The 13,190-nt window shown below is 48.8% G+C and overlaps 1 protein-coding gene across 1 annotated transcript; it reads right to left on the bottom strand.

Annotated features, from left to right (window-relative positions):
- Window positions 1-1,916: 1,916 nt before the first annotated feature.
- Window positions 1,917-8,975, bottom strand: ACP6 (acid phosphatase 6, lysophosphatidic). Its single transcript, XM_068691815.1, has 10 exons — window positions 8,747-8,975; window positions 8,545-8,673; window positions 8,312-8,442; window positions 7,613-7,692; window positions 6,711-6,798; window positions 5,022-5,154; window positions 4,176-4,276; window positions 2,743-2,838; window positions 2,370-2,535; window positions 1,917-2,090 (listed from the first exon to the last, which is right to left on the bottom strand). The coding sequence occupies exons 1-10, from the start codon at window positions 8,954-8,956 to the stop codon at window positions 1,950-1,952; spliced, it is 1,275 nt and encodes a 424-aa protein (XP_068547916.1). The 5' UTR covers window positions 8,957-8,975; the 3' UTR covers window positions 1,917-1,949.
- Window positions 8,976-13,190: the final 4,215 nt, after the last annotated feature.

The raw sequence follows: 13,190 nt of genomic DNA, 5'->3' as shown, positions 1-13,190 counted from the left end.
TATATTTAATTCCATGTTTTCAGAAATGCCTTAGCTCTTCTGTACATGCAGTTTGGCACTTGACCCTTAACTGTGCCCTGTGGTCTTTGAACTCTTCCATTGTCCCACCAATCTCACTTCCGAAATCATTACTTGGGCCTGCTTGGTCAGAAACGCGGCTCCTTCATACTGGGGGCTGCTCAGCAGGCTTAGACCAATGCGTGGTCTGAGCAGCTTCACACCAAGGCCAAGCTGGGTGCAGAAGCAGCTATGAGACAACTATGAGGGAACCTGTTCACAGAGAAGGCTTCTTCCTAGCCACTGCCAAGAAGCTGGCCTGTTTTTCTGAGATCTTCTGTTGTTACCAAAATGTACGTTATTCTGCCTAGAGTGATTAGATTATTTTAATGGGGTGAATGCAGTGCCCTCTCATAATCTTGTTTGGGCTTGTGCTGCTCAGTTCAAGATCCTGAGTTTCTAGCCTGTTCGGTGTTGCTGGGGTGTGCTCGTGGCTCTCGTTTCAGAAGGGATGTGAATTCCTGCTTCCTACTGATACAGCTGAAGCCTCTGGTGTTGTTCCCCCATATCCCCATTCCCAAGCCATCCACACCTTGCAAATAACTTCCAATTGTATACCTCATGTCTGCATCACGGCTCTACAAATACTTTATACCATGCAAAAGAGAGAGCTTGACTAGAGCAGAACACGCTGTTCTTAAGCAAGGCCATTGATTTTCCTATAATGGCATTATGTTTTTAGGCTGCATAAAGAACTTGGTGCAAAATAACAATGTTTTGTTTGCTTTTTTGACAGTTTCTAATAGCAGTTCAGTGAGACCTCCAGTGATGTATTTAGTATTCAAATTATTCTGTTCATTGTGCACGGTGTCAACATGTAATTGTGGTGGGGGCAGTCTAATGAAAGAGTAGAGGTAAATCCAGCCCACGCTTCGCAGGGAGAAGGTAGTCTAGTGCCTGCAGTCACATATCCATCAATGACTTGCGCTTAACATCGCTGCAGTCTGTTTTCTCTAAACGAGAAGGGGTAGTGCAGAACAAAAACCGCAGCACCATTTTAATGAGTGGTTCCCCCATATTTTTAGCCTTTATAAATCCCACAAGTACGATCCAAGTTTTATTTACTGTGAGGATTTTGGCAGCATCGTGGTCCTTAGTATTGTTTTATAGTATAAAGTGTTGGCATCTCAGCTAGAAGTACTTCTGTTGGCTCTGCTGGTAATATTCCTGTTTCACCAAGTGCAAAACAGACGCAGCACTGCCCAAAGCTACAGACAGTAGCAGCTCCCTGGATTTTCTCTTTTAAAGCACTTTAAGCAGAGTTCACCCCAAGTGCATGTTCCTGCACTGGACCCACTGTGGTTGTTTTGCATGTTCACAGCAGAATTTCCATAATTACAGGAGTGCAGAGAAGAACTTTGGAGGCTTCCTGTCCCTTTGGAGAGGTTTTGTGTGCACAAAAATGCCTTTGAAAAGATGGGGTGGCTAAACGCTATGCAATTTGGGAGGTTCATCTGTATGCGGAGCAAATCTCCGATGTGACAAAGGGAAGGGAAAGGCAGAGCAGCTTCTGCGAACTGCAGAACCTTCTGTGAACTGTCACGTCAAAGCTCTTAAGTCTGGTAGCACAGAGTGAGCTGGGCTTCATCCCACAGTCCCTGCATATGAGGAGCAGTCACTTTCTGGTACTCCTGAAGCAGCAGGGCAGTTTAAACAGGGCTGTTCTCAGACTCTGTGCCTTTGGATGGCTATTTCAGAAGTGAACTCGAGCCATTCTGTTATGCAGCTTCCTTCCTCTAGCTACTAACGGTGAAAAGTGACACTGTGCCACCCTGTGTCTGGTCAGAAAAAGTTCCCTCATCTGAAATAGCTTTAGAATAGGGAAGGCTAGCAAGAATATAAGGAAAAATAGTCAAAGATTGTGACAATAAACCGTTTAATTTAAGAACTATTTACGAGTCACTTTGCTGATTCTCTTCCACTTGAGAGCACAGGTTATTGTATTCCTCTGGACTGACTGAATACTGTGAAAGTACTTCTAGAAATTCTTCCAGTGGGCAGAGACCTGCTCTACATCCTTTCACCACTTGCTCCTGCAAAGGCAAAGAGACAAAAATCACAGATCTTTTTTGTTGTTGATCCTGATGCATTCTTCAGCAGGGAAATATGCTACCCAAGGCACGTCCGTGCATAAATTCGTACTGGATCTAGAGCCAGCTCACCAGAAGAGATGCCTTGGCTACTGTGGATGAGCTCTAGGTGTCTTAATTTATCTGGCTCCATAGCATGCCCAAAACAAGTCTCATTTGACACAGATGCGTGCGAAAACAAAAGCTGAGGACGTGTACAATGGGCTTCCTGTGGGACCTTACCTCCCCGTGGTAAGACACGCGAACGAACCACTCTTTGGACTGCCGGTGCTGATACAGTTCCAGGGTCACATCCGCAGCGTAAGGGGGCCACTTGTGATCAAAGGTGCCCAGGGCCACCAGGAGAGGAATAAGGGTAACGTCGTGAGAAGCATAGAGAATAAGCTTTCTGATTAAAAAAAAAAAAAAGAGGAGACAGAAAAAAATCCTAAAAGGTTTGCTGTGTTTCTGTGGATAGCCAGTATTGCTCATGCTTTCCCTAGTCAATGAACACTCATTCTCTTTACTCACGCACTCAATATCTTTCTGAACCAGCTTTTCACACTGGCAGCAAGTTGGAATTTACAACGATTAGAGGGAGAGATCTGCCCTGTACCTGGCCTTTTCAGCTGGAGATGAGGAATCTGCTGCTTCTGTAATGTTCTTCTGTAAGGTATAGAAAAGGACACCAACACACATCTGAAGAACTTCTCTATAAAAGAAGCAGAAATAAATCTACTAGTTTTTTAACCTTTGAATTACTTAATTTCAAATGAACGCCTGGAAACCTGCTTTTCCCTCACAAATTGTTAATGTGTATTGAATGTGGCTAAGAACTATTAAATGTGATTCCTACGGTTACTTTTTATTTCAGCAGTTGCTTAGTCACCACTGAGATTCCAGCGCGACTGCAGATTGGGAGGGGAGAAGTGCTAACAAGCCAGTCTCACAAGATGTGGTCCACATAAAGGAAAGGCCAGAAACTCCTTGATGTTCTCTATCCCATTTTACTTCACCTAGTTGTGATTCTGGAAGCATGGATTTCAGCCAGGGAAGATGACTGTAGCTGACTGTGAGTGACCAACCGAAGTGCCTGGAATCCTTGGGGTGGGAATAAGAAGCAAGCACCTGCATTTACAAAATATGTATTTTTATCTCTGTATCAAACAAAGAGGAGATCTTTTTGACAACTTCTGGTGTGAAGAAACTCTTACTAATGAATAACTTCCTAACTGGAAATGGAGTATGGTTGTGACTGTGGCTCTCTGGGCTGTTGTGGGACCAGGGGAAAATCAGTCATTCAGTACCTGAGATCTCTAACACAAGTTAAAGAAAAGGCTAAGGCCAAATGTCTTAACAGAAAGGGCAGTCCTGTGCCACCATCTGAGAAGCACATGTGACTATGGCAGCTGCGAATAAATCTGGAAAGCAAGCTGCTGCTAGGTTAGCAACTCAGCCACCTTTACAAATTACTGTGAAGTAATTAACTGCATGTAGCAGCAGATTCTTTTGCAAGTCGTTACACGTGTGCAGGGCCTGGCATCACCTTTTCCACTAGCATCAACACTTCTCAGCCCAGCTGTGCAGGTGCCAGGCCTGGGATAAACGTACCTGGGTGGCATTCAGACTGTAGTTGTGTGCCTGCAAGGACAGCCTTGCTTGTGCAGCCTCAGCACTCAGACTTGAAGCATCTCCCATGCTCTTCTGCTTTTGCCTGACACAGGTTCACTTGAACAGCTTTGGCAACTGAGGCACTCACTGCTTACCAGTGACTTCGTACTGTTCCTCAGGCATTACTCCTTCCACAGCTACCAGCAAAACGGGACATGAGCCCACATCTTGGCCTCCTCGCTGTGGACTTCCTGACTCAAGGCCTTGCACTGAGATAGCCGAGGCACAGACCTCGTGAGGGAGCAATTACCTCTGGTGGGGAAATGGGGCAGACTGGGAAGGACTTCTGAGCTCTGCCACGGTAAGCTAGCGTAGCTCATCCACCCCGAGTACGCTAGGACAACCCCGCAGGCTGGAGGCATGGGTACAGGCAGTCACCTTGAGCCGTCTTCCAGAAAGAAAAGCAGCGAGTCAACGGAGCGGCGCTCAACTGTCTGCTGGAAGCTCTTCAGCACAGGGCTGCTCGGCAAACCGTGCGCCTGCAAGGAGAGGAGGTCACGTAACAACGGGCTCGCCCCTGTCTGAGCTAAGCCCAAAGCCACACAAATGGCAGCCCGCAGACACTGGCTGTGCATGTCACAGCAGCTGTACCACTGCAGTATTCATATCAGGAGTTCTTTTATGTTTTTTAAACACACGGACTCGCTCCACATACCAAAAGGACCCACGTCTTTTCTTGAGGCTGTGTGAGGTGAGTATAACAGGTCTTGAGCTATTCAGCTGACAGCTACACCAGCAAGTCCAATGACACTTTTTTACTGGAGCTAATGGTATTAAGGGGAGGTATGAATATGCCCAGCTCCCTTCCAGGCACAGAGGTAATCTGGCTCAGGGCCAGCATGCCAGAACCAGGATTAAGATGATTCTGTTAGGTGCCGACTGCCAAAAAAAGGGAAAGCACTTTGCTTTGGTGGTAACCAAGGCCCAGCCACCCTCTGAGCTCTACTGCGTTACACTGGAAAGAGATACTGGATTTCAAGGTAAGAACATAAATGCAGGAGGTAAGTCTTCAACCATCCTAGAGGAAGGCTGGCTCTGTATCTTGCCTTTTTAAAAAGGCTGTGCCAATTCTATAAACTTTCTGAATTAAATAGAAAGATACCCAATGGTATCAGTTGGCATTGACTCCTCCATTGTTTTCTCCATATGCATGGGAACAGGGAAAAAAAGGGCGTTTAAAGGGTATTTCTTTCTGTAACAGCGTGACAATGCACCTCAGCTCACCTGCTCGGCATAAAGGTTATCAAGGAGAAGAAAAAAGTCCACAGACTTATCACCATCAATACCCATCTTCTCCTTAATTGTTTTCAAGTCATCGGAGATACCTGGCTGTAGCAGAGCATTCTTCAACTTCTGCCTGTCAGGGGATCAGGAAAAAACACAAACGAAACAAAAACTTTTCACACATCAGACTTCCTATCCCTCATTTTTTTAATAACCCCCAGTCCAGTGGAGATATCTCACAGGGAGGAGTGGGAGCACCGCTGGATACTGAGGGATTCCTCATGTTGGGAGTCTCCCTGGCAGAGAGGACAAACACTGGGTCTGGGTGTCAACAGTTGGCATGTGCTCTCATGGAGGCGGGGGAACAAAAATTAAGATGAGATAGTAACATCTCCATAGAGGAGGTTCCTGCAAGTAAAGGCTCTGTATTGGTTAACAGCCTCTCCAAGGCGTAGCCTTTAACTGCCTCATGGAAGGAAAGAGCTGTAAAGCTTCGAGATGATTTTTGTATGGTGTGTGAAAAGGGAACCGCCTAGGTACTCACTGGTAGCTTAAATTCATCCCTGACTTGGTTAGAAGCCACCTGCCCCCCTACACTGATTTGAATTTTATTTTTAAGTGTTTAGCTGAGACTAGCAATGCTAGCCAGATACTTTGAGTTAGGCATTTTGCATGTTTGTTTTTTTGTCTGACTCTGGTCTGTTGGAGAAGAGGTGAGAGAAAGCGTTTGTTTAGGAACAGCTGTAGTTTCTGTTTTGAAATCAAATTCGAAAATATTCTGGCACAGGCAGACCTTTAGGCTGGGTCTGTGCTGCTTAATGCAGCTCAAGAAATCCACCTCGACTTGGTTGCAAAATGTGCAGTCAGTAGGATGGAGGGAGGAAGCAGAAGAGCTGGCAGTTTACTCTCCTTTGTGCAAATCTGAATATCCTTTGGCTTCCCTAAGCTGCTTCTGTGGGCCGTCACCTCACTGCTGGCAAGAGCAACCTGTTGCCTGCAGTGTCGGGCACTATGTAATGAGGTTTAACAAAGGAATTCCGATAACCCTTAAATAACTTTGGACAAAAAGAGACTGATGTATCATCCAACCAAACTGCAACACATCTGCCTTGTTGCCTGTTTTCCACCTGGTACCCAACCTGGCATAAGCATTTATGGAGTGCTTGATTCCACAAACATGAGCATTCTTTTTGTGGAGGATGTTTTTAATTTTATTTCAATAGTCTTTGTTAAAGGTGTCAAGGCTAAGTATATTCCTGTTTCTTGAAGGTATAAGCGTGGCAGGAATGTTTTAACAATCCCCAGACGAGAAGATGAATTTAAAAAGGAGGCCCAGTGTGTTCACACATGAAAGGCATGGTAAAGGATGCAGATGACATTAATGCTGGCCTGCAGCAATGCCACAGAATAGCTGTACATTACCTACCTAGTAATGAGTGTTTGCTAGTCGTACGCTAAATTAAATTACTCTTTCAAGAAAAAAAATGGTTTTTTCTTTCTTTCTGGTGCTACTGCTTGATACGTGACTCTGCTCACCTAGTGTTTTATACAACTGGCTAACCATTCCCAACAAACAGTAAGTGGCAGGGGAAGAAATTGAGAAATGAAAAGAAAATGTGCTGTTTTAAATTACTACTGCTCAAATGAAACAGCGGTGAAATCATACGGGGAGGCACGGCTGGCAATTACCTGCTCAAGCATTTCAGGCGCTGGCAGTTGTGGTAATTGGGGTAGAGGATTTCTGAGCTTGCATCATCAGTGACAATGACAACAGATCCTGTGGAACGAGAAGGAAGCTTCTGTGATCACTCGTGCATCTGCATGTCTTTAGACCGCTTTAATCACTCCCCCAGTCTTTCTGCTCAAGCCTACTGTCGTCAGCTAGCAATTCCCACTGAGCTATCACCTGCAGCACAATCCACTCTGCTGTTTCTGTTCACTTCACATTTATTTCCATTGGGCTGTCTGCTGTGTACCTTGTAACACTTCCTAGTTGTGTGTTCATTTCTTTCCTAGTGTTTGCATGTGCCAAACATCAGTTCCTGTGTCACGAGGTGTAAGGATCTCTAGCAACATCACTTTTGGTATCTGTTCCTGAGGGAGCAGAGGTGAGTTCTTCAAAACCCAGAGCGTATTTCTAGGACATACAAGTAGTTGTGAACTGTTGCATACAGCTGAAAGTTACTCCATACACTAAACTTGTGAGGGATCTTGGTACTCCTATTGCCGAGATACTCTGATTTCTCTAAGAAACTTTTCTCAGATGTGGCAGTGCATCTTGTGAACACTGGGCCTGGAACTCTTTGCCCTCTTGATTCTGAAGTGCGGTTAATGCAAACCTCCTCAGCAGGTCTGAACTTGCAGCACTGATGGCAACAGATCCAGGCTGAGCATCGGCAGTAAGCTATGCAAAGAGAGGGAGCAAGTGACAAGTTGATGAAGAACACACAGGACAGCACGAGGAAGAGGGCCAGGAGCAAAGAGCTGATGAAGAAGCAACAACCGGGAGCCAGAGAGAGTCGGGATGTGAGAGGTGTGTGCATCTAGGGAAGGCTGATTAAGGAAAGGTACTGGTCAGAAGTCTCCCCAACCTTCTTTCTGCTGTTGGTACAGCCCAGCCAGCAGGCACCGTGTGGACTCCAGGTTCCGGAAAATATTAGTGGAACGGACGCTGAAAGAGAGAAAGCAGCCTGTGAGGTAGCACTTTCTTCGCGTGGACAGGGCTGCAGCTGGGGAGGACTTGCTGGAACCGAGGGTTCAGATTTCACTCTGGCTTTGGAAACCAGCGGTGGGATTCATCTCGCCCTGCTATGGATACCTTAAATACAGACACCTCTCTCTGAACTACCATTTAACTTCCCTTCAGAGACAGTGAAAATGATGAACGGGCTCTTATCTGTGATTTTATCTCATCCTAATCCAGACACTCCCAGCATTACTGATGTGAGCAGCGGGGGTGCACTTGATCTCACTGAACTTTAGTTATTTCATCTACAGTGAGTTCAACTGCGCTCCAGAGATGTCTGTTCCTCTTCAGTCACCACAAAAGCACATAATGCCAGTGGCTAAACCTCGGTGCAATGAATCCATCCCTAGGGTCCCTCCCAGGACTGCCGGGAAATCAGATGCTTCGTGTCATGAGTGGGATCTCACGCTGGGCTCTGCAGACTGACCGGAGATGAAGGCCCTGTCTGCTACGTGAGGGAGAGATGTACGCGCTCAGGAAGCTTCCCTAGCGGAGGGGTACTTGCCAGGAAGGAGGAAGCAAGGCGAGGTACCGAGAGACTCACAGGACTTCAGCGGGCTTAAAGGTCGGCGAGAGAAAGTTGGCTTCTTCCACGTAGCTCTTCCTCAGCCTCTCCCCCAGGGCAAACATCTGCTGCATCCCCACCGTCGTCAGCTGCCCCGCGATCACACCGCCCTAGGTACAAAAAAGAGGAAGGAAGGGTCGGCGTCGGAACGGGGAAATACACGAGCCTGGGAGGGGTGGAAATACACAGGGGCAGCGCTCAGAGACCCTCACCCTGAACGTCGTCTTCTTGTAGTTCTCCTCGTAGGGCGAGGGCGGCCGCGGCCCCCCGCTCAGGTCTGTCACGGCGTAGTCCAGCCGGGTGCGGGCGGGCACCTCCAGCAGCCGGGGGTGCCACTCCACCTGCCCGGGCACACAGCGCCTCAGCGGGGCCACCGCAGCCCCCCCGGGGCCGCCCCGAGCCCCCCCTGCTCACCGGCATCGCCCCCGGGAGGGGCCGCAGCGGGGTGCGGGCGCCGTGCCGGAACAGCACCTGCACCAGCCGCAGCTCCAGGGCCCCGCTCTCGGCCCCCTGCCCCTCGGCTGCTGCCGCCCCCCGGCGCTGGTGCCGCGCCCACAGCCCCCTCCCGCCCGCCAGCCCCAGCCCCAGCCCGCCCAGCAGCGCCAGCCGCCGGCACCAGCCCATGGCGCCGCTCCCCCGCCGCCGCCACCGGCCCGCCGCGGGGGGTGCCGGGAAGCCGAGTGCCCCGCCCGAGGCAGAGGGCGGCGGGGGCGCGGCGCGGGACTACAACTCCCAGCGGGCACCGCGCCACCCCGCTCCTCCCTCAGGGACCCCCCCCCCCCCCGCCTTATTTTTCCCTTTTTTTAAAAAATAAATCCGCAGCCTGTGAGGCTGTTGAAGTTGTGGTGTCCCCGTGGGCTGCCTCACCAGCTGTAGGGAGAAAGAGGAGCCCGTGCGTCCCCCTCGGCTCCATCGCTGGCCGCCCCCTAAGAGCACTGAGGGGAAGGGGGTTTGGGGTGGGTGGCGCCTTGGGCTCAGGGCTCTGGTGGCAACGCTGGGGTCCTTCAGTCAGCTCCTAGCGTGATACAAGGGGAAAAGCCCCGCTGGTGGCTCCTCACAAACACTGAGGTGGCACCTCACTGACAGAAGGGCTTGGTACCAATGCTCCCTTGACCCCACAGCCTTGCCAGCTGAGGTCTGCAGGCAGTGCTAAAGGTGATGCTCCCGGCTTGGTGGTGGTGTTCCTGCTTAAAAGAAGGGATTTTTCCACAGTGAGGGTGCTCAACAAGTTCTCTTTAAGCATAGGTGCCCAGCTGGCACCAATCGAGGTACTCCTGGAGGAGAGCAGTGGTTGCTGAGGCAATCGGCTGTGCTGCTTAGCATCTTTTTAGCGCAGTACCTAATAACTCTGGTAGATGCGGGAGCTAGACAGCTGTGTATCCACAACGCCTTTCTCAGGCTTTATAAAGCAGCAACCAACAGGTTTCTGCCCCCTCCATTCCTATGAATCTTCAAATTCAAGAGTTTGTGGTAATATCACTCTGACATAGGTAATATTTCTGCCAAGGAATAAGCTGTTCACCTGCTCCTTAGACTAGATCTACTTGACTTTGACTTATCAAGGTTTACCGTGTTCCTCCTCATGCACCCATCCTGCCTCTACATGTATGCTATGGGCCCTGATATTCCTTTCCCCTAGGCTTACATCCCTATTTTACCCAGCTCCTCTTTCTTTCCCCCCTTACTTCACACCTTCGCTGACAGCGCTCGATGCCCTCCTTTTCCTGGTTGCCCTTCTCCTCTGTGTCTCTCCTCCCTGCTTCTCTTCCCTCTTTCGGGGTGCCAGCACTTTAAAACATCTTCAAGTTTTAAACTCCTTTTGGACTCTAAAGAGTTTTAAAATCAGGGATATTTAGGATCAGGGAAAGTTTTACAGAAATTTGGGATGTTTGTGAAAGCTATGAATCAGTTACTTTACTGTCTGTAAAGATCAGTTCTTTAACTTGTCCATAGGGAATTGCAGCCCTGATTACAGTGCGTTCACTATCTCCTTCTTTTAGATTTTCCCATTTGGAAACGGGCTTTGTCTGTGGGAATTGGTGGGATGTGGTCTTTGGAAGATCACACATGAAAAAAATGCTGTGAAGACTGGGCCAAAAAAGGTGTTTTCAGTAAACAAGGCCCTAGGGAAAGTTCCTGACTGGAGATTGATACCAGGAGGTGCTGGTGTCTCTGGGACCTCCTGAAGTGTCTGTGTTTTTTGACAAGGGTAAAGGTGTTCCTTCTGTGCTCCACTGCTGCCCTCCCTTTCTTTGGGAAGAGTCTTGCCTCCTCTGTTTCCAAAGCTTTCTATTTCTGCTTGGTCTGAAGTGATCTGTTGGTTTTCTGCTGTTTGCGTGCTTTCTGCTGCTTTTCCTTTGTACTATTGCCAAGAGCATGCCCCAAAGGACGCGGGGCGAACAGCATCAGAAAGCTATGCCTAACACTTAACATCAGGGCCATCATCGTGGCCGCTGACCAGATCCATCTGACCAGGTTTGCTGGGCCACGTTGAGTTCAGAAGCTCAGCACCTAGTGCGGGTGCTGCTTGTGTTGTCTGGGGCCAGCTAGGACTGTGAGGATGAGAGGACCCAGTGGACCTTCCTGCCCCAGCTACCTCTCCCTGGCTCCCAGCTGTCCCACTCTCCGTTTTTCCCACTGAATGCAATTAAAGAAATCCTGGAAAGAGACACAAGATTGTTTCCCTTGGGGCTGACCCTGAAAGAAAGAGGAGCCGTGTGTGGATACATGTGGTATAGGCGCCAGGCTGGGAAAGAAGCTCGGTGCGGGCCGAAGGAGGGTGTCTGTCAATGTCTGCTTGGCAGGCCCGGCAGTTCCTGCTCCCAGGGGGACCTGCTGGGAAATCGCATGTGGCCCCAGTCACCACCGCAGCTCAGCGCTTCCCAGATTTTAAAGGCAAGTATCCTCAAACCAAATGGCATGATTCAGCTGGAAACCGAAGGCAAAGGCGAATAAATAATTTGGAAGAGCTGGGCATAGGAAATCCCCTGGGTGTGAATTCTGAGGATGCCTTTGTCAGTTCCTGGGGGTGATCCAGGCACAGCTCGCTGGCCTTCTCCTGGGAGAGGCAGGGGCAGGAGACTGGCACGTGCAGGGACTCACGCAGCTGGCACGTGCAGGGAGCAGGGCGAAGGAGCAGCAGGAGCGAGTGTGGAAACCTGCACAAAGGGCAGAGGGAGGAGGCGCTGCAGGCAGCGAGGGTGACACAGCCACCAGCCCTGCCATCCCTCTGCGGGTGGGGGAACTGGGTGATCTCGGTGGTGTCTCGAAGCAGTGCTGTTCCTAAAGGGTTACCTGAGTTTCCAGAGTATGCAGCTTGCGAAGCAGAGGAGCATGGCCATAGCAGAGATGAAAAGATTACTGCAGAAGCCGATAAAATAACAAATGGAGAAATCAAGCCTGAATTGCGTGATGTGGGGGGTGAGGGAGGAAAAGATGCTGTGTGGAGAGGGAATAGAAAAGGTAGTTAAGAGGGGGGAAAGAGAGGGGAGAGAGAGAGATGACGTGATGTAAATGAGCAGAGGTGGAACAAGGGAAGAGGCTGGCAGTGCCTTTATTTGCATTCCCATTCTAACCTTACACTGGAAAGAAAACCCCAGTTCCTGTGAAGCTGTGAAGACTGGGACTGCGGTGTCCCTCCTGGGGGGATTTGGCTGCTGCCAAGCAGCATTTCTGTAGAGATGTATTTTAGCATACACCATGCCACAGCAGGCGTGTGCAATTAGAGGAGAGCTCTCCAAAATAGCAGGCGGCTGTAGATTTTTTAGCAAATGGTGTTGCCCTCCTTTTTTTTTTCTTTGTCCCAACTGTGTAGAAATTTATTCTAAGATGCATCATCTTTACAGAAACATTTTCAAAGAACCTGTTATTTTTACCCTTCTGTTGCTTTTTGTGACCAGATGAGGAGCAGAAGGCTATTCCAATGGCCACTGTGGGTGAGCTTCGTTTCTCTGGGGGAAGTTAATGAACTCTAGCAAATAAGCAAGTTTCAGGAACTCGTGCTCTCAAAAAGCAGAGTGCAAATTTCCTCCTGGCTGGAATTTAACCAAATTATGATGATTGCTACCTTTGCAAAGTATTACTATTCCTTTCATTTGCCTTTTTATAGTGCTCCACAAATGGATCGCATCTCAGAACACTCCTGTGTGGTAAACTTGCATTTACATCCTCATTGTCTTGAAAATAAAAGCGATTCGTAGCGAGTTTTGGTTTGACCAAACCACGCAGTCATTATGTGGCTGATACATGGATAAGTTATTTACTCTGTTGTTTGCTTAAAGTTCAAGACCAACTATCATGATTAGATTATTTTTTTTTTCCCCACATCGTGCATTGAAATTAAAAAGTGTTTAAAAGCTACCCACCAAAGAAACAATTTAGCCTGACAGGTTCCAGTGTTTCATTGTTTCTTGGTTTACTGAAAACCTGAACAAATGGCTAATGCTGTTTGTGGTGTAAATCAGAGATACCACAAACAATCCTCATGGTAGAAACACAAAGAGAATTTGGACACCCCTCAGGTAGATGTTATTTCTTTCTTTTATTTTCTGAATGGTAGGGGTCAGAAAATAGTCTTGCATTGCCTCTGGCTTCTCTGCTTCCTTTCCAAGAGCTTTTTGCTCAGCAAGGGGAGCAAGCTGGAAAGGTTCCCCAGCAGCTGTGAGCAAGCACGGGCTGCAGCTGCACTGGGAACGTGGCAGTGAAGCTGGCTGCCACAGGAGGGTGATGTACCCAGGCTCCTGTGAGTGTCCAAAGCCAACCACGAGCAGCTAATGCCACGTGTGGTGTCCCCTGCCCCAGTTCTGTGGGGCACCAGGAGGGTCTGTGTGCAGCAGAAAGGGTCAAATCTTACTGTGGG

The sequence above is a fragment of the Anas acuta genome, chromosome 1 (genome assembly GCF_963932015.1).
Source record: "Anas acuta chromosome 1, bAnaAcu1.1, whole genome shotgun sequence".
NCBI lineage: Eukaryota > Metazoa > Chordata > Aves > Anseriformes > Anatidae > Anas > Anas acuta.
Note: the sequence above shows the minus strand (reverse complement) of the source record. Positions and strands in the feature narration are given on the sequence as shown.

What these genes read in the sequence shown, in the direction of transcription:
- ACP6 (XM_068691815.1), bottom strand. Translation starts at nt 8,956, where the DNA reads ATGGGCTGGTGCCGGCGGCTGGCGCTGCTGGGCGGGCTGGGGCTGGGG. An exon ending in TTTAAGCCCGCTGAAGTCCT is followed by an intron (nt 7,693 to 8,311) that starts GTGAGTCTCTCG and finishes TCTCTCTTTCAG; the next exon opens with CGTCCGTTCCACTAATATTT. An exon ending in ATAACCTTTATGCCGAGCAG is followed by an intron (nt 4,277 to 5,021) that starts GTGAGCTGAGGT and finishes CTCTCCTTGCAG; the next exon opens with GCGCACGGTTTGCCGAGCAG.